Source organism: Nyctereutes procyonoides, unplaced genomic scaffold (genome assembly GCF_905146905.1).
Source record: "Nyctereutes procyonoides isolate TBG_1078 unplaced genomic scaffold, NYPRO_anot_genome, whole genome shotgun sequence".
In the NCBI taxonomy this organism is placed as follows: Eukaryota; Metazoa; Chordata; class Mammalia; order Carnivora; family Canidae; genus Nyctereutes; species Nyctereutes procyonoides.
Genome location: NW_026575024.1, coordinates 14,979,579 through 15,006,427, shown reverse-complemented (window position 1 = coordinate 15,006,427; position 26,849 = coordinate 14,979,579). Strand labels below are relative to the sequence as shown.

General features: G+C 43.1%; 1 protein-coding gene and 1 pseudogene across 1 annotated transcript; both read right to left on the bottom strand.

The window, feature by feature from the left end:
- LOC129522169 (Parkinson disease protein 7 homolog) overlaps positions 1-24,355 on the bottom strand; it is a 29,666-nt pseudogene extending 5,311 nt beyond the window's left edge.
- A 682-nt stretch (positions 24,356-25,037) lies between these two features.
- On the bottom strand, positions 25,038-26,193 carry LOC129522157 (WAP four-disulfide core domain protein 10A-like). Its single transcript, XM_055344307.1, has 2 exons — positions 26,103-26,193; positions 25,038-25,189 (listed from the first exon to the last, which is right to left on the bottom strand). The coding sequence occupies exons 1-2, from the start codon at positions 26,191-26,193 to the stop codon at positions 25,038-25,040; spliced, it is 243 nt and encodes an 80-aa protein (XP_055200282.1).
- Between the last annotated feature and the right edge of the window lie 656 nt (positions 26,194-26,849).

The following is a 26,849-nucleotide window of genomic DNA, read 5'->3' as shown; positions in this document are numbered from 1 at the left end:
CCTTGGATCTTTTACATTTTAATTGCTTCCCTCTTTTGCTTTCTTTTTTCTTTTCTTTTCTTTTCTTTTTTTTTTTTTGAAGAGTAGTTGCATTTATTATGTATGTGGAATCATCCTCTGGCCCTTCCATAGCTTTTGTTTTTTTATTTTTATTTTTTAAATAAACTTATTTATTATTGGTGTTCAATTTGCCAACATACAGAATAACACCCAGTGCTCATCCCATCAAGTGCCCCCTCAGTGCCCATCACCCAGTCACCCCCACCCCCCGCCCACCTCCCCTTCTACCACCCCTAGTTCGTTTCCCAGAGTTAGGAGTCTCTCATGTTCTGTCTCCCTCCCTGATATTTCCCACTCATTTTTCTCCTTTCTCCTTTTGCTTTCTTTCCATAATGTTCTTCTCTTGTTCTCCTCAGGTCTTTTAAATCTAACTTGCTCAAAGTCAATGTGTCAAATGTTCACATGCTAAAACTTGCCCTATTTTCAGCTTCTAAATTTCACTTTTTCATCAAGAATACGTTTTCACAGCCCCTTTTCAAAAATTTTGCACCTTTTAAATGATCTCTTGTTTTTGAGGGAGAGGGATTTTGGTTGATTCCTCTCAAGCACCATTGTTCACTAGAACTCTCAGGGATGATGGAGAATTTGTATGTCTGAGCTGTCCGATATAGTAGCCACTAGGTACATGTGGCTATTGAATGCTTAAAATGAATGGAAGCTGAATTTTGAATTTAATTAAAACCATCACATGTAGGTAGTGGCTACCTTACTGGAGTACTTTTCTTGGTGGAAAACTTCTGAACGAACATAAACACTTCCAGAGGGAAGGACAATCACTGTCTTGAGATATTCATTGGAATTTTACTCTTATCTTGGGCTCTTTTTTTTATTATTTATGATAGTCACAGAGAGAGAGGCAGAGACATAGGTGAGAGGGAGAAGCAGGCTCCATGCACTGGGAGCCCGATGTGGGATTCGATCCCGGGTCTCCAGGATCGTGCCCTGGGCCAAAGGCAGGCGCCAAACAGCTGCGCCACCCAGGGATCCCTTATCTTGGGCTCTTTTATTTTCTTTCCTCTTTGGTTTCAGGATGGTGAAGCAGCAGATAAAGGCTAAAGGGGACAGATGGAAGGGCTCTGGGAATTCTGAGTGTTAATTAAAGCTCCTGCTTCCATATGTTATCTCCCCCACCCCTCAGCTGCCAGTAGTCAGCAGGCTATTTCCTCTTCTGCCCACTGTTTTCTTCTTAACCATTACTATCATCTTTATCCTTCCTTTTTTTATTGTTTGATTAGCTGTCAGCTCTACAAATTAAGGATTTTTTTATAAATTTATTTTTTATTGGTGTTCAATTTGCCAACATATAGCATAATACCCAGTGCTCATCCCATCAAGTGCCCCCCTCAGTGCCCATCACCCAGTCACCCCCGCCCACCTCCCCTTCCGCCACCCCTAGTTCGTTTCCCAGAGTTAGGAGTCTCTCATGTTCTGTCTCCCTCTCTGACATTTCCCACTCATTTTTTCTCCTTTCCCTTTTATTCCCTTTCACTATTTTTTATATTCCCCAAATGAATGAGACCATATAATGTTTGTCCTTCTCCAATTGACTTATTTCACTCAACATAATACCTTCCAGTTCCATCCACATCGAAGCAAATGGTGGGTATTTGTCGTTTCTAATGGTTGAGTAATATTCCATTGTATACATAAACCACATCTTCTTTATCCATTCATCTTTTGATGGACACCGAGGCTTCTTCCACAGTTTGGCTATTGTGGACATTGCTGCTATAAACATCGGGGTGCAGGTGTCCCGGCAGACAAAAACTAAAAATTTTAATGAAAATAGTTTTAAACATCTAGACAAGAGAGGAAATTCTGAGCTTAGTACTAAAAGCTAACATTTATTGAGTGTATACTATGTTCCAGCTCCTATGCTAAGTGTTTCATATACAAGATTATTTGATCCTAGTAACCTAATGAGATGAATATGGATTTATTTCTGTGATACAGAAATACAGATGAGGAATCTGAGGCTCCAGGAATTATGTGATAAGCCCAGTTTCCACAGCGAAATGTTGGGGGGAGTGGTTGTTGGGATTCTAGTTCAAGCCTATTTGACCCTGATGCATATGTCAAAATATGCTTCCTCTCTAAAATACAGCAAATTGTGTGGTTGCAGAAATTTCCTTTCTATTGCTTTTAAAAGAACAGGAGGTGTGATAACACACATCTGATATTCAGGTTGTTTCCTTGCTTCTTCAGGAAAGCTTAGGTATGTCCCTCAAATTTTGCATGACCTTTAGTCATAAAACATCTCAACTTAATAATTAAATGTGCAGGCCATGTAATGAGTCATAACTCCACAAATTGTTGAGAACTGAGGACTCTCTCCTCCCTCAGAAGCTCTAGTTGTGAGAAAGGATGTGGTCAGTGTCTCCACCTTGGGCTCTTTGTGATTCTGTTCCTTCTCCTCCATCTGGCTAATAAAAGTTTCTCTCTCCTAGGTAGTAGAATCAGGAAGAACCAATAAGTAGGAGTAGGACAGTTCTCACACAGTACACTACTATCATAAGTTGGCTTTGTGCTTCTTATACTCTTTCATGGGAGATATCAAGGATTCACTACAGATACAAAATGGCATCTAATCATTTGCAATACAGATGTTCCCCAACTATAGCCCTCTTCTCTGCTACTAAAGGCCACTGTAGCCAGATTCATCACCCTTTAGATTCTTCAGTCATGACTCAGGTCTACAGGATCCCTATAGACTTCTAGAGAGACACAGTAAGCTCTATGAGTAGTAACCACAAAGCCTTTTCCCTCAACTTGGAATTAGAAGACAGCTTCCCCACTTCCCCAAGCAGAGCTTTTTACCAATAAAATCTTTTTTTTAATCTTTTTAATGTTTATTTATTCATGATAGTCACACACACACAGAGAGAGAGAGAGAGAGGCAGAGACACAGGCAGAGGGAGAAGCAGGATCCATGCACCGGGAGCCCGACGTGGGATTCGATCCCGGGTCTCCAGGATCGCGCCCTGGGCCAAAGGCAGGCACTAAACCGCTGCGCCACCCAGGGATCCCTAAAATCTCTGAAATCCTCTCTACAACCCATTCAACTTTGTTTTCTTTCTTTTTTTAAATTTAAATTCAATTAACCAACATATATATGTGTGTGTGTATATATATATTACATCATTAGTCTCAGATATAGTGTTCAACAATTTATCAGTTGCATATAAAACCCAGTGCTCATCACATTATGTGCCCTCCTTACTGTCCATCACCCAGTTAACCCATCCCCTCACCCACATTCCCTCCAGCAACCCTCAGTTTGTTTCCTATAGTTAAGAGTCTCTCATGGGGGCAGCCTGGGTGGCTCAGCAATTTAGCACCTGCCTCGGCCCAGGGCCTGATCCTGGAGACCCGGGATTGAGTCCCATGTCATGCTCCCAGCATGGAGCCTGCTCCTCTCTCTGCTTGTATCTCTGCGCTTCTCTCTCTCTCTCTCTCTCTCTCTCTCATAAATAAAATCTTTTTTTAATGTTTCTTTTTTTTATTGGAGTTCAATTTGCCAATATATAGCACAACACCCAGTGCTCATCCCATCAAGTGCCCCCCTCAGTGTAAAATCTTTTTTTTTTTTTGTAAAATCTTTTAAAAAGAGTTTCTCATGGTTTTTCTCCATCTCTGATGACTTCCTATTCAGGTTTCCCTCCCTTCCCCTATGATCCTCTCTACTGTTTCCTATATTCTACATGTGAGTGAAGCTATATAATAACTGTCTTTCTCTGTTTGATTTATTTCACTCAGCATAATATCCTTCAGTTCCATCTATGTCTATGCAAATGGTTAGTATTCATCCATTCTGATGGCTGAGTAATATTGCATTGTATATATACCACATTTTCATTCATTCTTTCTTTCTTTTATTTATTTTTAAGATTTTATTTATTTATTCATAAGAGACACAAAGAGAGGCAGAGACATAAGCAGAGGGAGAAACAGATTCCTGCAGGGAGCTTGATATAGGACTCGATCCATGACCCTAGGATCACAACCTGAGCCAAAGAAAGACACTTAACTACTGAACCACCCAGATGCCCCACATTTTCTTCTTTAAAAAAATATTTTACTTATGTATTTATTTGAGAGAGAGGGAGATAGGCAGAGAAAGCATGAGTGCGGGGCCAGGGGAAGAGCGGGAAGCAGGCTCCCTGCTGAGCAGGGAGCTCAATGCAGGGCTTGACCCCAGGACCCCAGGATCACTACCTGAGGCAAAAGCAGATGCTTAATCAACTGAGCCACCCAGGCTTCCACACATCTTCTTTATCCATTCATTTGTCAAAGAACATCTTGGTTCTTTCCATAGTTTGGCTGTTGTGAACATTGCTGCTATGAACACTGTGGCGCAGGTGCCCCTTCATCTATTTAGATGAAAGTTTTAAGGGTCCCTTGACTAGATCTTGGCCATCAACTTTCATAAGTCCTATTGAGTAACCCATCCCTCATAACTCATTCTGGAATCACTCTGGTACTCTCTGTCTTAGGGTATGTACTAACAATTCCATTATATTGCTTTATGTATGTTCTTAACTAGAAAAATCAGGACACTTGACATATTCTATGATTCTAAGTTCATAAAAATAATGAATATAACAGGGATCCCTGGGTGACTCAGCGGTTTAGCACCTGCCTTCCATCCAGGGTGCAATCTTGGAGTCCCAGGAAGAAGTTCCACATCCGACTCCCTGCATGGAGCCTGCTTCTAACCTCTGCCTATGTGTGTGTGTGTGTGTCTCTCTCTCTGTGTCTCTCATGAACAAATAAAATCTTTTTTTAAAATAATGAATATAACAAAAAAGGACTCACATCCACAGGGTATCCATGCATAGTGGAAGTCCTAATGCTTATCTGTTTCCTTTTTGTATTTTTCTTGTTATTGTTTGACAAATTATACAAGCTGAATGTTTATTGCATTTATTATTTATTTATTTATTTATTTTTATTGAAGTTCGATTTGCCAACATATAGTATAACACCCAGTGCTCATCTCATCAAGTGCCCCCCTTAGTGCCTGTCACCCAGTCACCCCATCCCCCCATCCACCTCCCCTTCCACTACCCTTGTTCGTTTCCCAGAGTTAGGAGTCTCTCATGTCCTGTCACCCTCTCTGATGTTTCCCACTCATTTTCCCTTCTTTCCCCTGTAATCCCTTTCACTATTTCTTATATTCCCTGTATGAGTGAAACCATATAATGATTGTCCTTCTCCAATTGACATACTTCATTCAGCATAATACCCTCCAGTTTTTTTTTCCCTCCAGTTTTCCATCCACATTGAAGCAAATGGTGGGTATCCGCCCTTTCTAATGGCTGAGTAACATTTATATATATATATATATATATATATATATATATATATATATATATATCACATTTTCTTTATCCATTCATCTTTCAATGGACACCGAGGCTCCTTCCATAGTTTGGCTTGTGGACATTGCTGCTATAAACATTGGGGTGCAAGTGATCTGGCATTTCGCTGCATCTGTATCTTTGGGATAAATACCCAGTAGTGCAATTGCTGGGCCATAGGCTAGCTCTATTTAACTCTTTGAGGAACCTCCACACAGTTTTCCAGAGTGGCTGTACCAGTTTGCATTCCCACCAACAGTGCAGGAGGGTTCCCCATTCTCCACATCCTCTCCAACATTTGTTGTTTCCTGTTTTATTAATTTTCACCGTTCTCACTGGTGTGAGGCGGTATCTCATTGTGGCTTTGATTTGTATTTCCCTGATGGCAAGTGATGTGGAGCATTTTCTTATGTGCTTGTTGGCCATGTGTATGTCTTCTTCAGTGAAATTTCTGTTCATGTCTTTTGCCCATTTCATGATTGAATTGTTTGTTTCCTGGGTGTTGAGTTTAATAAGTTCTTTATAGAAAAGATTTATTGCTTTTAAATCAGAAAAAAATGCATTAAAAAAAACAATTTTGCAAAGGAAGTAACACGTAATGTGAGTTGGGGAAGTACCCTAGGGAAGCCAATGGCTAGCTTGATACGCTGTTAGGTGCCAGAGGGTGAAAGGGAAAAGTAGGAGAAAGAATAACCCAATATTCACAAGCATTTTCTATCTTTTTCTGATCCAAGTCTACTTAATTCCTATTCTACCACCAGTGGCATTTGGAGAAAACCTGTCTTCTGCCAGAACTTAACCCAAACATACAGGGTGACAACAATGAAGCCCCAGGTTCTCCTACTCATCAGGCTCATCTATGGGTTTATGCTACTTCTGGCTCTGCTGGGAGGCATCAAGGACAAGATTTTTGTAGGTGGTATGACATGGGAGGAGGGGGCTTTGCCCAGGCCTGGGATGTCAGGTGTAACTGGTTATGTGACCCTCTTTTCTGGATCACAAACTCCTTAAAATAGAGACACAAAGAAAGATTTAGGTTGGATGTCCCCAGTTTGGAGTCCCTCCAGCTCTCCGTCTGAGCTCTGAAAGTGACGATGGGCATATGGAAAGGGAACATAGCTTTGTCTGTAAGTGCATACCAAAAACTGGCACAAAATGATAATTTCCAATGTTAGACTACCTTAGGTAGGGGAAACACCAACACAGAACTGCCCTCTGAGCCATATTTTCAGATCTCTTGCCTTTGATGAATACCAAAAGGGCAATATGATTTACTTGGAAGGGAAGAATCTTTTAGAATGAGAAAAAATGGAAAAGGCAAGTGAGACATTGTTAGGAGTCAAAATTTGGGGCCAGATGAAAATGAGGGGATAATGAGGAAGGTTGTGGGATAGTGAAAGATATAAAATGTAGAGTGAGGCTGAGTGATTAGGTGGTATGAGCAGAGAAGCAAAGAGACAAGGGGAAAGATAGTACCTTTTCTCCCTCAGCTCAGTTTTCCATTCTGTAAACTGGGTATGGAAAGTGGAGCTAGAGAATATTATAGGCCCGGAAATCCCAAGTGCTAAGGAAATAGACCTGGTGAGGTAGTGCCAAAGTTGTGAAATTGTCCTGGCTCCTATCTTTAGGGAGCTTGGAGAGGGCCCAAAGGCCTGAGGTGCTATGGGGACATGTGGTAAGAGGGAAGGCATGTGATGCAACAAGGGTCTTCTGTGAAAAGACTCAGCTAGAATTCAAGGAAAGGATTTTCTGAAAATGAAAACAAGTGTTTTGTTTGTGACTACGAGCTCAGTATTCAGAGCTCAAGAGTTGTTAAGCTTGGGAAAGGTGTTTTCTCTAAGTTGTGGGTGATGGATCTGCCAACACCTACCATCTCAGTTCCAGTTGGAAGAAGAGCCACTGAGCAGTGCTGGGTACACAGCCTCTGTTAAAGTATTGTAAGTAGAGGTGCACTAAATTACAGAAGTGTTTATCTCCCAATCATACATGTTGCTGGACCTTCTGTGGAAATATCTGATTGGACAATGAGTGAGTTGGTTGGAGTAAGATGATCGGACCTGGACATGCTTCCTCACTACTGGCCACCCTCATCCAGAAGCTGTGACATGGAACAGATTCACCAAAATCCTGGTCAAAGAAACAGGAAGCATAAGGCAATGTCCTCCTATGTCCATACCAAGACTGCCATTTAGGACAAAAACCCAAACACCAATGTGAGGGGCTCACTTTTCTTCCTTTGCTCTCATTCAGTTCCCCCAAAGGGTCATCCATTAGTTTGTTCATCCCTCTTTTGTCCAAGGTCCAGACTATTGCTTCCTTGGTCTGGCCTTTCCATTGGTCCCTTGAGGCAGGCAGGCCCAAAGAGTCTTGGGCTCCACCTACATCCCCAGTTAACAAATCTCTTTGGAGAAATTGCTTAAAATGGGTAACTCCTCATCTTACAGAAAGAATTTCTGTTCCCATTAACAGGGACCAGGGTGCTATTAAGTTTGGCTGTCCCTAGGGCTCCCTGACTTTTAACTACTTGACTTGCCATAAGGTAGTCACCCAGGCCTCTTATTTATAAGGAGACTGGCAAATATAGTCTAGCTTTATTCCCAAGGAGAACAGAAAGCAGGATTTAGTGAACACATGGTCTCTGATCTGTCTCCATATGCAAAGTCAAGCTCCTCAAGGAAGATCCAAGAGCCTGGCCTCCATATCACTGTCCAATTTAACATGTACCCCTGTGGTAAGAAGCTGGCAACCCCTATCATAGAGAAAGGGATCCTGCCCTCAGGGTTGGCACTCTGAGCTTCCAGAATGATTCTTCCTTCTGGCATCCCAGTATCTTCCTACTCCTGCCTGTTTTGTCTGCCTGGCAGCTTTTTAAAAAGATTTTATTTATTAATTCATGAGAGACACACAGAGATAGAGACACAGGCAGAGGGAGAAGCAGCCTCCTGGAACCTGGGGATCACACCCTGAGCTGAAGACAGACACTCAACCACTGAGCCACCCAGGTGTCCCTGTATGCCTGGCAGTTTTATCTGGTAATAATACTCATATCCTGTGGTAATGTGAGGCAGGCTTTACAGCCCATACTGTTCCCCTAGTATATATTTGAATTTCTACCATTAGTATCTTGAAGGTCATTTTAATGCTGTAACTTCCCTTGGATGAGGGGATTATAAAGTCCCTACAACGTGTTCATCTCTGTGCCTCTGCCTGGTCTAGAGAATGAGATATTTTCATTTAGATGGGATGAGTCAGCACCTCACACTTATCAACTATAGAGTCCATGGAAAGGTTCCACAATGGGATATAGGATAGACCGAGGCCAGGTAAGGGACTAAGGCCTACCAAAACACTGGTTAGTGCCTTAGAGCTCAGGGTAAGAAAAAGGCACAAGGACTCGGGGGCTCAGGGAACCATCCTGCAGGAGTGGGGCTTTGTCTTGATATTCAGGGATAAGGAGCACTTGGAGTTCTATTGAGTGAAGTGGCTATTCCTTCCAACAAAAAAGGTAGAGAAGAATAAAAGGTTAGAGACCCCCAAGGGAAGGATACAGAAGGAAAGTGTTTCCCTTTGGGTATCTTGGGTATTATGGGGAAGGGAAAGTAGTTTCTCTCTATCCTTCTGGGTTCCTAGCTGAGACCTCTGCAATAAAAGATAGATTAGGAGGAGTTAAAAAAAAACAGAAGTGAACTAAATGCGTATCTACAGTAACATGAGACAGACAAGGAAAACTGAGTAGCTCCCTGAAATGGCTCTAGTCATCTCTTTAAATATCATCCTCCGCTAAAGACAAAAGATGTGGAAAGGAAGGAGCCAGCCAGTTATGGAAGGTCACGAGGAAAGGCAGAGTTGTTGTTGCCTCATGCCAATCTCATTCATAAGGTTTTACTTTTTAAGAAAATATTTCAGTTAGCAATCTGGGGAAGATACTGATAATGCATAATATGTGTAAATGATGTAAGTATGAAATGAGCTTAAGTTTGATGCAGTGACTATATATCCTCTCACCTGGATGCACAGACAACTTAAACATTTTTCCATTCACAGTTCTTTAGAAAATATTTTTTTAAAAATCTGGGTAGGTGTGAAGTGCGTAGAGTCAAACTGTTACCTATAACCTCTCCATTCCATCCACACTTGGATTTTTTTTTCTCCATCAGTGTGGTGGAACTTCCCTGTTACAAGCCTGGACTTCCACAAAGCTCTGTCACCTGCAGGTTGTTGTCTAAATGAGTGTTCTCCAGTGGCTCCTGGACTGTGGCTGAGGAGGAATAGAGCCAGTTCTCAGGCTACTTCAGGGTCCCATGCCAAGGCTGAAATCTTCATGCCTATGACCCAACCCATGGCTGAGACTCCTCTTGGGTCCCTTGGCATATGGTGCTGGATCCACAGCTTCCACAAAGGTACTTTTGTCTGTGAGTGGATTCCAAATGTTGCATGTTGTGTATGGGGATGGGGGGTCAAGACGGGAGTCTTATTCATTCACACCATCTTGCTGATGATGTCACTCCCAAAGAGTACCTTAATGAAATTGAATGATATAGAATTATTGTATCTACAAAAACTAAATTCAGTATCTTTTATTTTCTTTATTTTTCAAAGTGTAAATTCAGTATCATTTAAATATGAAATATGCTGGTATCATTTAAGAGCTAATTCTTGTGGAACCCAGAAAATGTTGGGGAAATTCAGGCTTAGAAAAAGTTGTCCACTTCAAATTTTATAATCAATTTTTAAAAGTCTCTGGTGATTTTTAAATTTTAATTAACTCACATTTATAGACAGCCTTTTTTGAAAAGACTATATTCTATATTTATTTAAGGGAGATAGGACATTGGTGGGTGGGAGGGGGAGCAGAGAGAGAGGGAGAGGCAGACTCATTGCTGAGTAGAGAGCCCAGCAAGTGCCTCCATAACAGGACTCTGATATCAGGACCTTGAGATAAGAGCCTAAGCTGAAAGCAGACACTCAACCAACTGAGCCACTCAGGTACCCCCATTTACTGATATTCTTAACGGCTTTTAAAGTATACCAAAACACTTCAATAATAAATATGTATGATTTGGGGGGTTCAACTCTAAAGATATCTTTCATGAAAGACAAATGACATTATTATCTATCTAGGTAGTGGATAACTGATTATATCTGATTAGTTTTCTTTGTGCTTTTCTGTGTTTTTCAAATCTCTAAATTAAATAATGATAAAATTATGAAGAATTCATTTCTGTAATGAGAGGAGTAGAAAGCATAAGACAAGAAAAGTACCTCAGGAGATGGCAGTGCCCAGCCAAGGAGTGGTGCCTGGAGGAGATGAAGCAGAACCAGGTGGGGCAGTGAGAGACCAGTCACATGTTCTTCAAACTCCACACCCCAAAGCCCTTCCCTAACCCCTGCAGGACCTGGTAAAATACTGGGTCTGCTGCCAGGCTCACACTCAGACATCCAGAGTTAACATCATGAAGTGGTTGTTTCTCCAACTGGTGACACTCTACTGCCTGGTCATCATGCCAGTGACAGGAAATATGAGAGAAAAAACTAGGAAAGTAACTCGTCATCCACATTTCAGTAGGTATTTTTGTGGAGCTTCAATCTGAAGAGGGGCTAGAAAACAAGGAGTCAGGTACTGGCATAATGAAAATGTTGGTTCTTTTTTTAAGCCAGGATACCTGAGGAAAGCTGAATGTGCAGTTCTCAAGTTTGAGGGACTCCTGATGTGACAAGTAATGATGTTTTTCTGTATGTTGTGGGGACTGTGGTACTACATGGTGTTTTTGTTGAGGAGGACCTGTAGCCATGGAAGGCTGCATGGAGAGTGCCTAGCTTGAACCACCAGGAGTTTGCATCCTCCACTCAGGAGTTCCAAGGATGGGCAACAAATTGAGCAAGGGAGACTAATTGTTTCTTGAAATATGCCTTTTCTTTACCGAATTGAGTATTTTAGAACATTGGGTGTGGGAAGAGAACTGAAATGGATCTTGACCAAGAGAAGTTTGGAATGGCTGGGGTAAAAGAATTGAAGTTTGCAGAAATGAGGGGGAGAGTAGTGGATCCATACTGGCTGGCAAAGGTTTCTGAGGGACAGCTAGGTTTGAAGGGCTGTCTCAGACAGACAGAGAAAAGAACGAAACAGTTCTTCCTCTCCTTTGGGACCCTGTTCCTCTCCATAAAATGAGAGCAGGAGACCAGAGGATCTCTTGGGCCTCTTTGTTCTGAGAACTGGTTTCAGGACTCAGGTCATGTGATGTTGAATTCCATGGAGGTGGCCTCATGGTTGCTGGGTTTGTTAGGGGGTGAGATCTGGATTTTGACTCTGGGAATGGAAAAGGCCTCCCAGATCCCTGGGCAGGGAAAAGAAGAAGATAAACCAATGGAGGTGGTGCTGGGGACATACAGGGGCTGATAATAGTGAGAAAAATCTCTTCCTCTTCTTGAAGTCACTGCTTATGTGTTCCTTCCTAGTTAACCCCAAAGATGCACTATCAGATTGCCCAAACCTGCCCAACTACTATGATTGCAGGAAACAGTGCAACTCTTATTCAGGTTATAATACTGACAGTTTATGCTACTTGTCCATCTGTGGAAACATCTGCATGAAAATTCGAGGACCTGGTAAGATATAAGAATCACCCTTCTTTTGCCATTTGGTTTTGAAAGACCATGGAACCCCTAGACGTGAGGGAAAGTCAAAGGATACTATGCCTCCCTAGTCTCAGTACCCATTCCAACATGGAGATCTCCACCCCTTCCTCCCAGTCCAAGCCCATTTTTATTGCTCACTTTCAAGGCTGCTGACTTATCCAAAACTCAGGAGATCTGGACTCATGACTTAATACATATTGCCTGGACTCACTGGACTTAATACATATAGACTGAGGGAAGCCTTGTGTGGACATCTCCTAAACCACAGAAAATATCCTGCCCCTGGGGTTTGGGAGGATCTGTTACTCTCACTCTCAAAGAACTGTGTTTCAGCCAACTGTGGCCACTGAATATCTACCCCTTTTTGCTTCCAGAGACCAGCACTGCAAACAACAACCCCAGAAGCACAGTGGTGTCTAATGCTGTTCCCTTGGACTCCGGTAGAGATGTCCAAGGAGCATCAGATTAATACTCCCTGATAATCAGTGGGACCATTGTCTTGTCTCAGTTGGGGGGTTGGAGGGCAGGTGAGGGCAACATCTCCCCTACTTGCCAACCCTCTTCTCTGAACCATTGTTTTGTCAACCTCTACTCCTTCACAAATAAACAGTGGCAGTAGCCCAGAACGTCTGACTCTTCTTCTGTAGTCCCACTACCATTAGCTCCCTCCACCTTAAGCCCCTAACCCCTGCCTCCCTGTGGATTTCTCTGCCCTCTCACCATTCAGAAGATTGAACTGAAAAAAAAAGAAGATTGAACTCATTAGCCAAGACTCCTAGACTCTCTTTGTTCATTGACTATCATCTCTGAGGATAAACTGCTTATGTGTGGGATGTTCTTTTGGCTATAGGAAACACCATATCTCTGGGTTTCCCAGAATTTCTTGGTGCAGCCTTTTTTTCCTTATTTCAGGCCTGTGATTCTAGTATGTCCCCACATGTGGCCACCATTTAACTAATCCAGGGAAGTACAATCTTTTTTATAGATGATAGCACCCACAGTCTAGAATTGAAAGGAAATGTCATTGGCCTATCCAAGCCCTCTCAGACAATGCCACTTTTTTTTGTTTTTGTTTTTGATATTTGTTTTATATTTTCAGAAAGAACTTTTTTATTACTATAACTTGTAATGAGGCCTTGATTAAGCTCGTTCATTTCTATTCTCTTTCTTTTCTTCTCATCTTCCTCTTTCTTTTCTTTCAAATCAATTAATTGATATACAGTGCATTATTAGCTTCAGAGGTACAGTTTCATGATTCATCAGATGCATGTAGCACCCAGTGCTCAAATAATGCCATATTTGTCAGCATTATTTACTCAATCACTTGAATCTATAGGAATTGAACTTGAAGATTCAAGTGTGAATACTCCTAGGAGGAAGAGGCAAACTTTAGAAGGTTATAGAGAATCTACATTGTGCTCAGGCTCATGGCAAGGACAACTTCTCATGTGCAGAGGTGTGACTAACTCTCTGTTGGCATATATGCCAAGTCTTATGACCCAAACAAGCAGAAACCAGAATGGGCCATGGTGAAAAGGGATAAATGGGATATATAGTTAGTGCCTTAAGGTATAAGTACAGAGAGATCATTATGTGTGTCGTGGTATCAGATTTACTGGAAGAAGAGATGCTTGATCCTACCTTGAGGGGTAAGGAGGAATTGGGGTAACTGAAATGAAAGTTAGTTTTCCTCCATGACAGGATTAAATATACACTGGGGGGAGAAGTAAGGGAATTTGAAGGATATAACAGGTTGATATCAAATCTTCCTCCTGTCCCCGACACCACAGATGAAGTTGTGGGCAATGGTGGATTATGGGCTCTATGACCCTACCCTAGTAACTTTCCAACTCTAGTTTTTGATCTCTGTTGTTATACCCATGAATACTGCAGCACACACCTGCTAAAATTAACAAGGGAAAACCAATAGGCACAGACAGGTGGCTGAACCTACTCAAGTCCACTCAGCAGATTGAAGACAAATAGATATGTAGACCTCATTGTCTACATGCCCCTGTACTTGAGTTTCCTGAAATGCATATATGTTAGGAACCAGAGATGTGCTTGAAATAGGGGATCTGGTGGCATATAGGGTTGGGGAGGGGCACTGTGCAGAAAGAGGACAGGTCCATAGTGTTCTCCTGGACTAGTAGGGGGTGATTGCCTTAGGACAAAACCAATAAACTGTTTCCTGCTAAGCAATTAACAAAAAGAAGCAGTTGAGAAAGACTCTGGAGCCACCAGGCAGATAGGACATTTTTAACCAGTAGGTACATTAAGCAACACACTGAGCCCTTGCTCTTGGGTGTCTCACTTCAAAGTCCAGGTTAACCCATCCTGGAAGAAGAATTGGGAGGTGACCAGTATCCAAATGTGGGGCTGGGAGACTGCAGGAGATCTCATTTTGCATTCTTGGAATGCAAAGTCAATTGGCCTGCCATTGCCAGAAGCATAACTGACCAGCAGAAAATTTTAACACACTTCCCAGTAACCAATAGAGTGGGAAGACAAAACAAAACAAAATACAACAAACTCAGGAAGGATCTAGAAGATTTGAACAATACAAATAACAAGTGACTGATGTGTATCAAGAAGAATTCAGAATTACTGGGAAATATACATTCTTTACAAGAGCAAATGGGGGGATAACTGAGGTGCAGGACATCTGGCTGGTTCAGTTAGAAGACTGTGTGACTCTTGATCTCAGGCTTGTGAGTATAACCCCCAGTTGGATGTAGAGATTACTTAAAACTAAAATCATAACCGAAACAATGAAAGAACTAAAAAACAGAACAAAAGTAAGACAGAATAACGCTCAGTGAGGTTCCATGACTGAGCCAAGAGGCACAGAGCTGGCAAGTGGGGGGATCCACCACATGAACTCAGAATCAACTCTAAGCACTATTTTTGACCATGCCTTGCCACTTCATGAATAAACTTCACCTGATCTTATCTAGTCCTCACAGTGACACCAAAGTTGCCAGTAGGTTGTATCGTTTCCATTTTCTAGATGAGGAAACTAAGGCTCCAAGACACAGCTACAGTGATAGGTTACTAGCCAGGACCAAAAATCAGTGTCCTTCGATTTGGGGCCATAATTGTCATTACTGAACAGCCCAGGCACTGTTGTAAAATGTGGAGAGGATGCAGGATTAGAGGAGACAAAAATGAAGACATTGCTACAAGTCTTTACTCTTACCCACGTATTATGGTTTCAGGAAATCTGGAAAAGACTCTACCCCTTCCACAGTATCTGAAGTTCCACCAACAACATAGGTGCCTTCCTGGGCATAACAACATTCTCTGCCTTTCTCTCTTTCTGTTTCCCTTCTTTTCTGCCTCCGTCTCTCTCTCTCTCTCTCTTGCTGTTTTTTTTTCTCAGATTTTATTTTTTTAATTTTTTTAAATAATAAATTTGTTTTTTATTGGTGTTCAATTTGCCAACATACAGAATAACACCCAGTGCTCATCCTGTCAAGTGCTGTTTTTGAGATGTGTTTAGTCTGAGAGAGGTAACATGGCAAGGCATTATCAGTTCTTCAAATCACAGAATTTAAAAGGACATAAGGACAAAGAAAAGACATGTTGAAATGGGTGTCAGGTGAGTAGGGAAGGGTCATCTGTGTATGGAGTGCTCTGGGAGTATCAGAAGCTAGACTTGGATAACACCAGAAGGAAGATGAGGCATTCTTTTCTTCACCCAAGGTCACCTGGGATTTTTTGCTCCTGGGACTCTAAGACTCAGGGGGACATACTCAGGCCCTCCTGAAGATCTCATACCATCATTCTCTTGTCATCAGTGGAGCAAGGAAAAGGTGTCCACTCATGTCTGGGGTTGACCTGGGAATGACAATGGGCAAACTAACCCTATAAGGAGGGGCAAGATGGCGGAAGAGTAGGGTCCCCAAATCACCTGTCCCCACCAAATTACCTAGATAACCTTCAAATCATCCTGAAAATCTACGAATTTGGCCTGAGCTTTAAAGAGAGAACAGCTGGAATGCTACAGTGAGAAGAGTTCACGCTTCTATCAAGGTAGGAAGACCGGGGGAAAAAAGAAATAAAGAAACAAAAGGCATCCAAGGGGGAGGGGCCCCGCGAGGAGCCGGGCTAAGGCCGGGGCGAGTGTCCCCAGGACAGGAAAGCCCCGTCCAGGAGAAGCAGGAGCTGCACCAATCTTCCCAGGCTGAACAGCGCTCGCAGGGAGTTGGAGCTGGACCCCAGGAGGGCGGGAATGCCCTCAGGCTCCCTGGGACACTAACAGACACCTGCGCCCTGGGGAGAGTGCGCCGAGCTACCTGAAGGGCTGCAGCGCACGCACGGCTGGCCCGGGAGCAGCTCAGAGGGGCTCGGGCAGCGGCTCCGCAGAGAGGCGGCTGCGCGGCCGGGAGCACGAATCCAACAGCGCAGGCCCGGGAGGACTGGGCGCCGGGACACAGCCCAGGATCCGGACTCCCCCCTGGACAGGCAGAGGCCGGAAGGGCCCAGGACAGCAAGGACGCTCCTGTCCCGAGCTGAGAAGATCAGCGGCCCCGCCCCGGAGCCTCCAGGCCCCTGCAGACCGAGAGCTCTGGAGTTACTGCGGGGGCTGACTCCAGGGCTCCAGAGCTGGCCGCTGCCACTGCGGTTGTTCCTCCTGGGGCCTCACGGGGTAAACAACCCTCACTGAGCCCTGCACCAGGCAGGGGGCTGAGCAGCTCCCCCAAGTGCTAACACCTGAAAAACAGCACAACAGGCCCCTCCCCCAGAAGACCAACTAGATGGACAAGTTCCAGGGGAAATCAAAGGACTTAAAAGTATACAGAAAAAAAAGATACTCCCCCGTGTTTTTTTGTTTGTTTGTTTGTTTTGTTTTGCTTTGTTTTGTTTTTTGCTTTTTGATTTCTGTTTGCTTCCCCCACCCCTTTTTTCCCCTTTCTTTTTCTTCTCTCTTTTTCTTTTTTTCTTCCTTTTTTCTTTTTTCTTTCCTTCTTTCTCTCCTCTCTTTTTCTCCTTGTCCCAATATAACTTGTTTTTGGCCACTCTGCACTGAGCAAATTGACTAGAAGGAAAACTTCACCTCAAAAGAAAGAATCAGAAACAGTCCTCTCTCCCACAGAGGTATAAAATCTGGATTACAATTCAATGTCAGAAAGCCAATTCAGAAGCACTATTATACAGCTACTGGTGGCTCTAGAAAAAAGCATAAAGGACTCAAGAGACTTCATGACTGCAGAATTTAGATCCAATCAGGCAGAAATTAAAAATCAATTGAATGAGATGCAATCCAAACTAGAAGTCCTAACGACCACGGTAAACGAGGTGGAAGAACGAGTGAGTGACATAGAAGACAAGTTGATGGAAAAGAGGGAAACTGAGGAAAAAAGAGACAAACAAAAGACCATGAAGATAGATTAAGGGAAATAAACGACAGCCTGAGGAAGAAAAACCTACATTTAATTGGGGTTCCCGAGGGCGCCAAAAGGGCCAGAGGGCCAGAATATGTATTTGAACAAATCCTAGCTGAAAACTTTCCTAATCTGGGAAGGGAAACAGGCATTCAGATCCAGGAAATAGAGAGATCCCCCCTAAAATCAATAAAAACCGTTCAACACCTCGACATTTAATAGTGAAGCTTGCAAATTCCAAAGATAAAGTGAAGATCCTTCAGCAGCAAGAGACAAGAAATCCCTGACTTTCATGGGGAGGAATATTAGGGTAACAGCAGACCTCTCCACAGAGACCTGGCAGGCCAGAAAGGGCTGGCAGGATATATTCAGGGTCCTAAATGAGAAGAACATGCAACCAAGAATACTTTATCCAGCAAGGCTCTCATACAAAATGGAAGGAGAGATAAAGAGCTTCCAAGACAGGGAGGAACTGAAAGAATATGTGACCTCCAAACCAGCTCTGCAAGAAATTTTAAGGGGGACTCTTAAAATTCCCCTTTAAGAAGAAATTCAGTGGAACAATCCACAAAAACAAGGACTGAATAGATATCATGATGACACTAAACTCATACCTTTCAATAGTAACTCTGAGCGTGAACGGGCTTACTGACCCCATCAAAAGGCACAGGGTTTCAGACTGGATAAAAAAGCAGGACCCATCTATTTGCTGTCTACAAGAGACTCATTTTAGACAGAGGGACACCTACAACCTGAAAATAAAAGGTTGGAGAACCATTTACCATTCAAATGGTTCTCAAAAGAAAGCAGGGGTAGCCATCCTTATATCAGATAAACTAAATTTACCCGAAGACTGTAGTGAGAGATGAAGAGGGACACTATATCATACTTAAAGGATCTATCCAACAAGAGGACTTAACAATCCTCAATATATATGCCCCGAATGTGGGAGCTGCCAAATATTTAAATCAATTAATAACCAAAGTGAAGAAATACTTAGATAATAATACACTTATACTTGGTGACTTCAATCTAGCTCTTTCTATACTCGATAGGTCTTCTAAGCACAACATCTCCAAAGAAACGAGAGGTTTAAATGATACACTGGACCAGATGGATTTCACAGATATCTACAAAACTTTACATCCAAACTCAACTGAATACACATTCTTCTCAAGTGCACATGGAACTTTCTCCAGAATAGACCACATACTGGGTCACAGATCAGGTCTGAACCGATACCAAAAGATTGGGATCATTCCCTGCATATTCTCAGACCATAATGCCTTGAAATTAGAACTAAATCACAACAAGAAGTTTGGAAGGACCTCAAACATGTGGAGATTAAGGACCATCCTGCTAAAAGATGAAAGGGTCAACCAGGAAATTAAGGAAGAATTAAAAAGATTCATGGAAACTAATGAGAATGAAGATACAACCATTCAAAATCTTTGAGATGCAGCAAAAGCAGTCCTAAGGGGGAAATACATCCCAATACAAGCATCCATTCAAAAACTGGAAAGAACTCAAATACAAAAGCTAATCTTACACATAAAGAAGCTAGAGAAAAAACAGCAAATAGATCCTACACCCAGCAGAAGAAGAGAGTTAATTAAGATTCGAGCAGAACTCAACGAAATCCAGACCAGAACTGTGGAACAGATCAACAGAACCAGGAGTTGGTTCTTTGAAAGAATTAATAAGATAGATAAACCATTAGCCAGCCTTATTAAAAAGAAGAGAGAGAAGACTCAAATTAATAAAATCATGAATGAGAAAGGAGAGGTCACTACCAACACCAAGGAAATACAAACGATTTTAAAAACATATTACGAACAGCTATACGCCAATAAATTGGGCAATCTAGAAGAAATGGACGCATTCCTGGAAAGCCACAAACTACCAAAACTGGAAAAGGAAGAAATAGAAAACCTGAACAGGCCAATAACCAGGGAGGAAATTGAAGCAGTCATCAAAAACCTCCCAAGACACAAGAGTCCAGGGCCAGATGGCTTCCCAGGGGAATTCTATCAAACGTTTAAAGAAGAAATCACACCTATTCTACTAAAGCTGTTTGGAAAGATAGAAAGAGATGGAATACTTCCAAATTCATTCTATGAGGCCAGCATCACCTTAATTCCAAAACCAGACAAAGACCCCACCAAAAAGGAGAATTACAGACCAATATCCGTGATGAACATGGATGCAAAAATTCTCAACATGATACTAGCCAATAGGATCCAACAACACATTAAGAAAATTATTCAGCATGACCAAGTAGGATTTGTCCTCGGGACACAAGGCTGGTTCAACACTCGTAAAACAATCAATGTGATAGATCATATCAGCAAGAGAAAAACCAAGAACCATATGATCCTCTCATTAGATGCAGAGAAAGCATTTGACAAAATACAGCATCCATTCCTGATCAAAACTCTTCAGAGTGTAGGGATAGAGGGAACTTTCCTCGACATCTTAAAAGCCATCTACGAAAAGCCCACAGCAAATATCATTCTCAATGGGGAAGCACTGGGAGCCTTTCCCCTAAGATCAGGAACAAGACAGGGATGTCCACTCTCACCACTGCTATTCAACATAGTATTGGAAGTCCTAGCCTCAGCAATCAAACAATAAAAAGACATTAAAGGCATTCAAATTGGCAAAGAAGCAAACTCTTCCTCTTCGCCGATGACATGATACTCTACAGAGAAAACCCAAAAGCCTCCACCCCAAGATTGCTAGAAATCATACAGCAATTTGGTAGCGTGGCAGGATACAAAATCAATGCCCAGAAATCAATGGCATTTCTATACACTAACAATGAGACTGAAGAAAGAGAAATTAAGGAGTCAATCCCATTTACAATTGCATCCAAAAGCATAAGATACCTAGGAATAAACCTAACCAAAGAGGTAAAGGATCTATACCCTAAAAACTATAGAACACTTCTGAAAGAAATTGAGGAAGACACAAAGAGATGGAAGAATATTCCATGCTCATGGATTGGCAGAATTAATATTGTGAAAATGTCAATGTTATCCAGGGCAATTTACACGTTTAATGCAATCCCTATCAAAATACCATGGACTTTCTTCAGAGAGTTGGAACAAATTATTTTAAGATTTGTGTGGAATCAGAAAAGACCCCGAATAGCCAGGGGAATTTTAAAAAAGAAAACCATAGCTGGGGGCATCACAATGCCAGATTTCAGGTTGTACTACAAAGCTGTGGTCACCAAGACAGTGTGGTACTGGCACAAAAACAGACACATAGACCAATGGAACAGAATAGAGAACCCAGAAGTGGACCCTGAACTTTATGGTCAACTAATATTCAATAAAGGAGGAAAGACTATCCATTGGAAGAAAGACAGTCTCTTCAATAAATGGTGCTGGGAAAATTGGGCATCCACATGCAGAAGAATGAAACTAGACCACTCTCTTTCACCATACACAAAGATAAACTCAAAATGGATGAAAGATCTAAATGTGAGACAAGATTCCATCAAAATCCTAGAGGAGAACACAGGCAACACCTTTTTTGAACTTGGCCACAGTAACTTCTTGCAAGATACATCCACGAAGGCAAAAGGAACAAAAGCAAAAATGAACTATTGGGACTTCATCAAGATAAGAAGCTTTGGCACAGCAAAGGATACAGTCCACAAAACTAAAAGACAACCTACAGAATGGGAGAAGATATTTGCAAATGACGTATCAGATAAAGGGCTAGTTTCCAAAATCTATAAAGAACTTATTAAACTCAACACCAAAGAAACAAACAATCCAATCATGAAATGGGCAAAAGACATGAAGAGAAATCTCACAGAGGAAGACATAGACATGGCCAACATGCACATGAGAAAATGCTCTGCATCACTTGCCATCAGGGAAATACAAATCAAAACCACAATGAGATGCCACCTCATACCAGTGAGAATGGGGAAAATTAACAAAGCACGAAACCACAAATGTTGGAGACCATGTGTAGAAAAGGGAACCCTCTTACACTGTTGGTGGGAATGTGAACTGGTGCAGCCACCCTGGAGAACTGTGTGAAGGTTCCTCAAAGAGTTAAAAATAGACCTGCCCTACGACCCAGCAATTGCACTGTTGGGGATTTACCCCAAAGATACAGATGCAATGAAACGCCGGGACACCTGCACCCCGATGTTTCTAGCAGCAATGTCCACAATAGCCAAACTGTGGAAGGAGCCTCGGTGTCCATCGAAAGATGAATGGATAAAGAAGATGTGCTTTATGTATATAATGGAATATTACTCAGCCATTAGAAATGACAAATACGGGATCCATGGGTGGCGCAGCGGTTTGGCGCCTGCCTTTGGCCCAGGGCGCGATCCTGGAGACCCGGGGTCGAGTCCCATATTGGGCTCCCGGTGCATGGAGCCTGCTTCTCCCTCTGCCTGTGTCTCTGCCTCTCTCTCTCTCTCTCTCTGTGACTATCATAAATAAATAAATTTTAAAAAAAAGAAACGACAAATACCCACCATTTGCATCACCGTGGATGGAACTGGAGGGTATTATGCTGAGTGAAGTAAGTCAATCGTAGAAGGACAAACAGTGTATGTTCTCATTCATTTGGGGAATATAAATAATAGCGAAAGGGAATATAAGGGAAGGGAGAAGAAATGTGTGGGAAATATCAGAAAGGGAGACAGAACATAAAGACTCCTAACTCTGGGAAATGAACTAGGGGTGGGGGAAGGGGAGGAAGGCAGGGGGTGGGGGTGAATGGGTGACGGGCACTGAGGGGGGCACTTGTTGGGATGAGCACTGGGTGTTATTCTGTATGTTGGCAAATTGAACACCAATAAAAAAAATTTATTATTTAAAAAAAAGAAAAAGAAATCCTGAAAAAAAAAGGCAATTCAAATATATACTAGGGGAACAATATGGGCTGGAAATCCTGCCTTGCATTACCAGACAACTCAGGATATGACTACTATTACCAGGTATAATTGCCAGGCAGACAAAATAAGCAGGAGTAAGAGGATACAGATACAGCAGAAGGAAGGATCATTCTGGAAGCTAGAGTACCCACCTTGAGGTCGGCACACCTACTCTAATGACAGGGGGATGCTTGCTCCATTGGACAGTGATGTGGAGGCCAGGGTCTTGGGTCTTCCAGGAATTTGGCTCTCTATTAGTAGACAGATCAGAGACTGCCTGCCGTAGGTTCACCAAATCCTCCTTTCTTGTCCTTGGGCTTACAGCTTCTCTATATTTGTTGATGGGCATTTCTTTTGAAGGTATTGCACTCAACACTGAAATCCAACCCTTGTTCCCCAGGTAACTCCTTATAGCTCCTTAATTAAGCACCATGGCTTTGTTATGACACATACTACACCAGAAGCAGTAGTGGGGCACACTTTGGGGTGAAGGCATCAAAGGTGTATGGACCCGCCTGTAAGCAGTGAGGGTAGGCAAAGGATTGATATGAGGTAGAAGTTTACCTATATCATGGTGTATGAGATGGAGAATATACTTCTAGAATCTCCCATCTGTATAACATAGAGAAGGAGCATGACTGGAGGATGAGAAAAGAATAAGCAATGCAGAAGCCATGGCAGCTGTGAGGCTGTGTGTTTGTCACACAGGGCAGCCTGATCAATTATTCTCTGCAGGCCAGGACTCGGTTTTTGGACACCAGGTCTTGGCAGAATCTACATTTGCTCCATCCTCTGCCTCCGTGAGATTCAGTCCTTGCAGGGGTCTCACTCCTCCACTGGCCCTACCACAGGGGCACACAGCTGTTCCATAGGACAGAACATGGAGTGCTGACCAGGGAAACACTCCTCCCAGCCAAAGCATTCTAGCTGTAGCCTCTTTGTCACTGGGTGGGATGGATGTCGAGAGAGCTCTGTAGAACACAGGCTGGGACACCAGCTGTCCTGATGGAGAAGACCAGCTTTTTCCAGTAGAATTCATAGTCCAAGGTGCTCACGCTGGGGCAAGAAATAGGTCAGCTGGCAGCATGGTGTACTCACATGATAGGGAGCACTGGATATGGATGTGGGAGCTCATTTCCTATATGGGTCCTGGCAGGAACTTTGCCTTTCTTAATAGTCTCTCTCAGGGTGTTTGGGGCATGGCCAAGCACTGGGAAGATGCTTACAGAGTCAGGCTATGTGAGGAAGCACTAAGAAAGAGTTCCTGCAGGGCATGCTCTTACCGCCCATCTATATCTGATGATGCTCTTACCGCCCATCTACATCTGATGATGATGCTGGTTGATCTTGATCTCTCTTTCCTAAGGCCTCCTGGTCAAGTGCAGCTCCTAGGAGAGGTGGAGAAGCTCCTCTAATACTAGGAGCCCTGGGATGCTTCTGAGGTGGGCCAGAGGCTCTGGCCTGAAAGAGGCAGGTTTTCTCCTCTGGACAATCCTTCCCTGCTGCCCAGCAGGAAGCACTGGACTGGAGCGTACCACTGCACACCTGCCTCCAGCAAGGCCTGCTTGCCTTCCTGAGTTCTTTGCACTTGATTCCATGTCCCCACTGGGCCTATGTGATCCAGTCCCTGGATTTAGTCCCACGACCACCTCAGAGCCTCTCTGCTGGCACAGAGCAGTCAGGAGTCTGTCCAATGATTAAGGTCCACTGATTCACCATGAGACCATGGGCAACACCCATAGCTACCCTCAATAGGCAATTAATCCTTGGTAGCATCACCATGAGCCCCCTGTTCTCTACTATGTAGCCTTTTCCTGGATTAATAAAGAGAGAGAGTGAGACTATATGGAGGGGAATTACAGAAAAGTGTGGACCTTTAAATTGATGGAAGGCACTGGCGTCTCAAGTTCTGGTATCCCATTCCAGGCCCCATCCCAAGAGTGGCCGTTCTGGTGGAGGATGTGGTGGGAGATGTTAGTGAAGGCATTCACTTCCATGGCCATGTTTTTACCATAGTGGAGGAGCAGTGAGCAAACAGGGAGTCCAGGCAAGCATCCCCCTCCAGCCTATTATGGTCTCTCAATCTCTTGGCCTTGAGCATATTACTTAACTTCCCTTGGATTAGTTTTCCTCATTGTTTTAAAGGGACAGTAATCTGAACCTCACAAGGAGAATAGGAAGAATGGGATGGTGTGGATCAATTAAGAAGAGGCCTTGTTGTGGGCCTCCTACTCTGTGACCAATGTCTAGCCCCACCTCCCTCATGTTTAACTTGGCCCTTCTGATCCAGGCTAAGGAGTATTCTTGTTAGCTTTGGGAGATATCACACATGAGAAGTTTCTCCGTTCAGTGAGCAGATCAACAATGAGGCAGGGCTTCAGGGGCCTGGCACGGGTGTGGGGGCCAACAGGAGAGAGAAGAGAGAAGTATGACAAGGGGAGAGAGATCAGAGACCTGGATCCAGCGAGTAGGCACTCTGTGATCTGCACTATGTCCTCAAAGATCACAAGCACTGAGAGTAGAATAGTCAGATGTGTGGAGGTTTGTTCTGGTTTATTTGACAGGAACAATCAGTTCAGACAGTGGGAAGACTGCTTTCCTGTTGACATCCTCTTGCCTGTGGTGAAGTCTTCATGCCTTGGTGTGAATAGAGGTTTGGGACAGCAGCCCAGCCTCCTCACCCACTCACTGGAGGGTGCTCATGCAAATATTCCCACAGAAGGTTGAACAGCATATGTTATTTGCTTGACAGTCTTGATGATATTCACATGAGCGTCTGCACATGTATATGGTGGTGTGCTTTTCACAGACCTTGATTTCCTTAATCAGCTGTATTTCTGAAACAGAGCAGGAACAGGGTCAGTGGAACCAGATCCCTTAAGAGCACTCTTCTCAAGTTTAAATCCTCTCCCAAAGACCCTAGAACCTGGTCCCACACATGACACTCTTGGACTTTTCAGGGAATTCACTTTCTGCCTTTCACCCAGTCCTGGTGATGTATATTATATGTATATTATATTAAATCCTATTTCCCCCCATTTTCCCCTAATAGATCTCAATGCCTGATCTTCCTGGGCCCTCTCCATACTCTGTAGCCAGGACTTTGTCTCTCCTGTTAGTCATGGCCTTGGTAAATATTCTCCCTAGAATCTACACTCTGAGAAACCAGCAGAGTCTGAGATATCCTGCAGATGCTCTCCACTCTCCAGAATTTTCAGGGTCCAGAGAAGAAGACTTGCCATTTTGCCCCCTCTCTCCTGTCACTGTCCCTGACTCCAGGGCCCTTGCCCCTTCACAGAAAATACCACTTGCACTCTCTTTCTTTCCCTTCCACTGTCACCATCCTGGTCCCTCCAATGATAACTTGGACTTGACTTTGAACACGCCAAAACTTGCTTTCCCAGGGTCCTTTCATTCTACACCTACTCCCACCAACATTTCTGGATGTAACGTGTCACCTATGTGCAGAAATCAAAGAAAAGTTTTTTAGTTTCCCCTCATGATTCTCAGGCCATGATGTACCTTTCACTACTGTATGTACCATTTGTGTCTGGGTATTTGGAATGGAGAATCAAAAGATAGAGGTTCTCCCTCCACCCACATCACATTCCCAGAGCTGGGTAAAGGGGCCAGAGGGCCATGGTTTGGAGGACCCAGAGTCTTCATAGTGCTGTGGTCTGAGCAGGATGTGTTAAAGGTTCCAATTCCCAGGTCCTCCTCGGAAGGCCCCTTTCCCCTCCTGTCACCTACCCTGCGTCCTCTTGGATTTATGGTACCCTCCCTGGGCCTGCAGCAGCAGCAAACAGAGGAGCAGGATAAGCAACAGAGCCTGGGTTGGCATGACTCTGGCCAGAGTGGAGTGTTCTCAGTCTGGCACAGACTTCTCCGGAGAGTTGGCTGGTTATCCTAGGCTCCTCCTTGCTTCTACTGGCCTTGTTTCCTCCCCTTATCACACGCTGTTCTCTCTGGGACCTGGGCTTCTGAAGAAGTTTCCTGTTCTCATATGATTAACCCCCTCCTTTGCAAACAAATTTTTCCTACTTCTTTAAAAAAAAAAGATTTTATTTATTTATTTATGACAGACACAAATAGAGGCAGAGACACAGGTGGAGGGAGAAGCAGGTTCCCCTGTATCAGAAGCAGCCTGATACAGGACTTGATCCCAGGACCCTGGGATCATGACCTGAGCCAAAGGCAGATGCCTAACCACTGAGCAACCCAGGTGTCCCAATTTTTTCCTAATTCTAATTATTAGATAATTTACAGAAAAAAGAGAAGAGTATAATTTTTTAAAAAAATGATAATCTAACTAGAGAATTCATGTGTGTCTCATTTATTACCATTCTATTTTTGCATATTTAATATAAACAATCTATTGTTTTCTCATATTTGAAATCACCCATCTATTGTTATCCATTTTGCCCCACCCTCATTTAATCAGGTAAATATTTCACAATGTGGTTTTCCATAATTACACACATCTCACTTAAATTCCTA

Excerpts from the sequence above, each read along its gene's own strand:
- LOC129522157 (XM_055344307.1), bottom strand. The coding sequence starts at position 26,193 with ATGCCAACCCAGGCTCTGTTGCTTATCCTGCTCCTCTGTTTGCTGCTG. Across the intron at positions 25,190-26,102 it reads TAAATCCAAGAGGACGCAGG|AAATACAGCTGATTAAGGAA; the intron begins GTAGGTGACAGG and ends GCTCTGTTTCAG.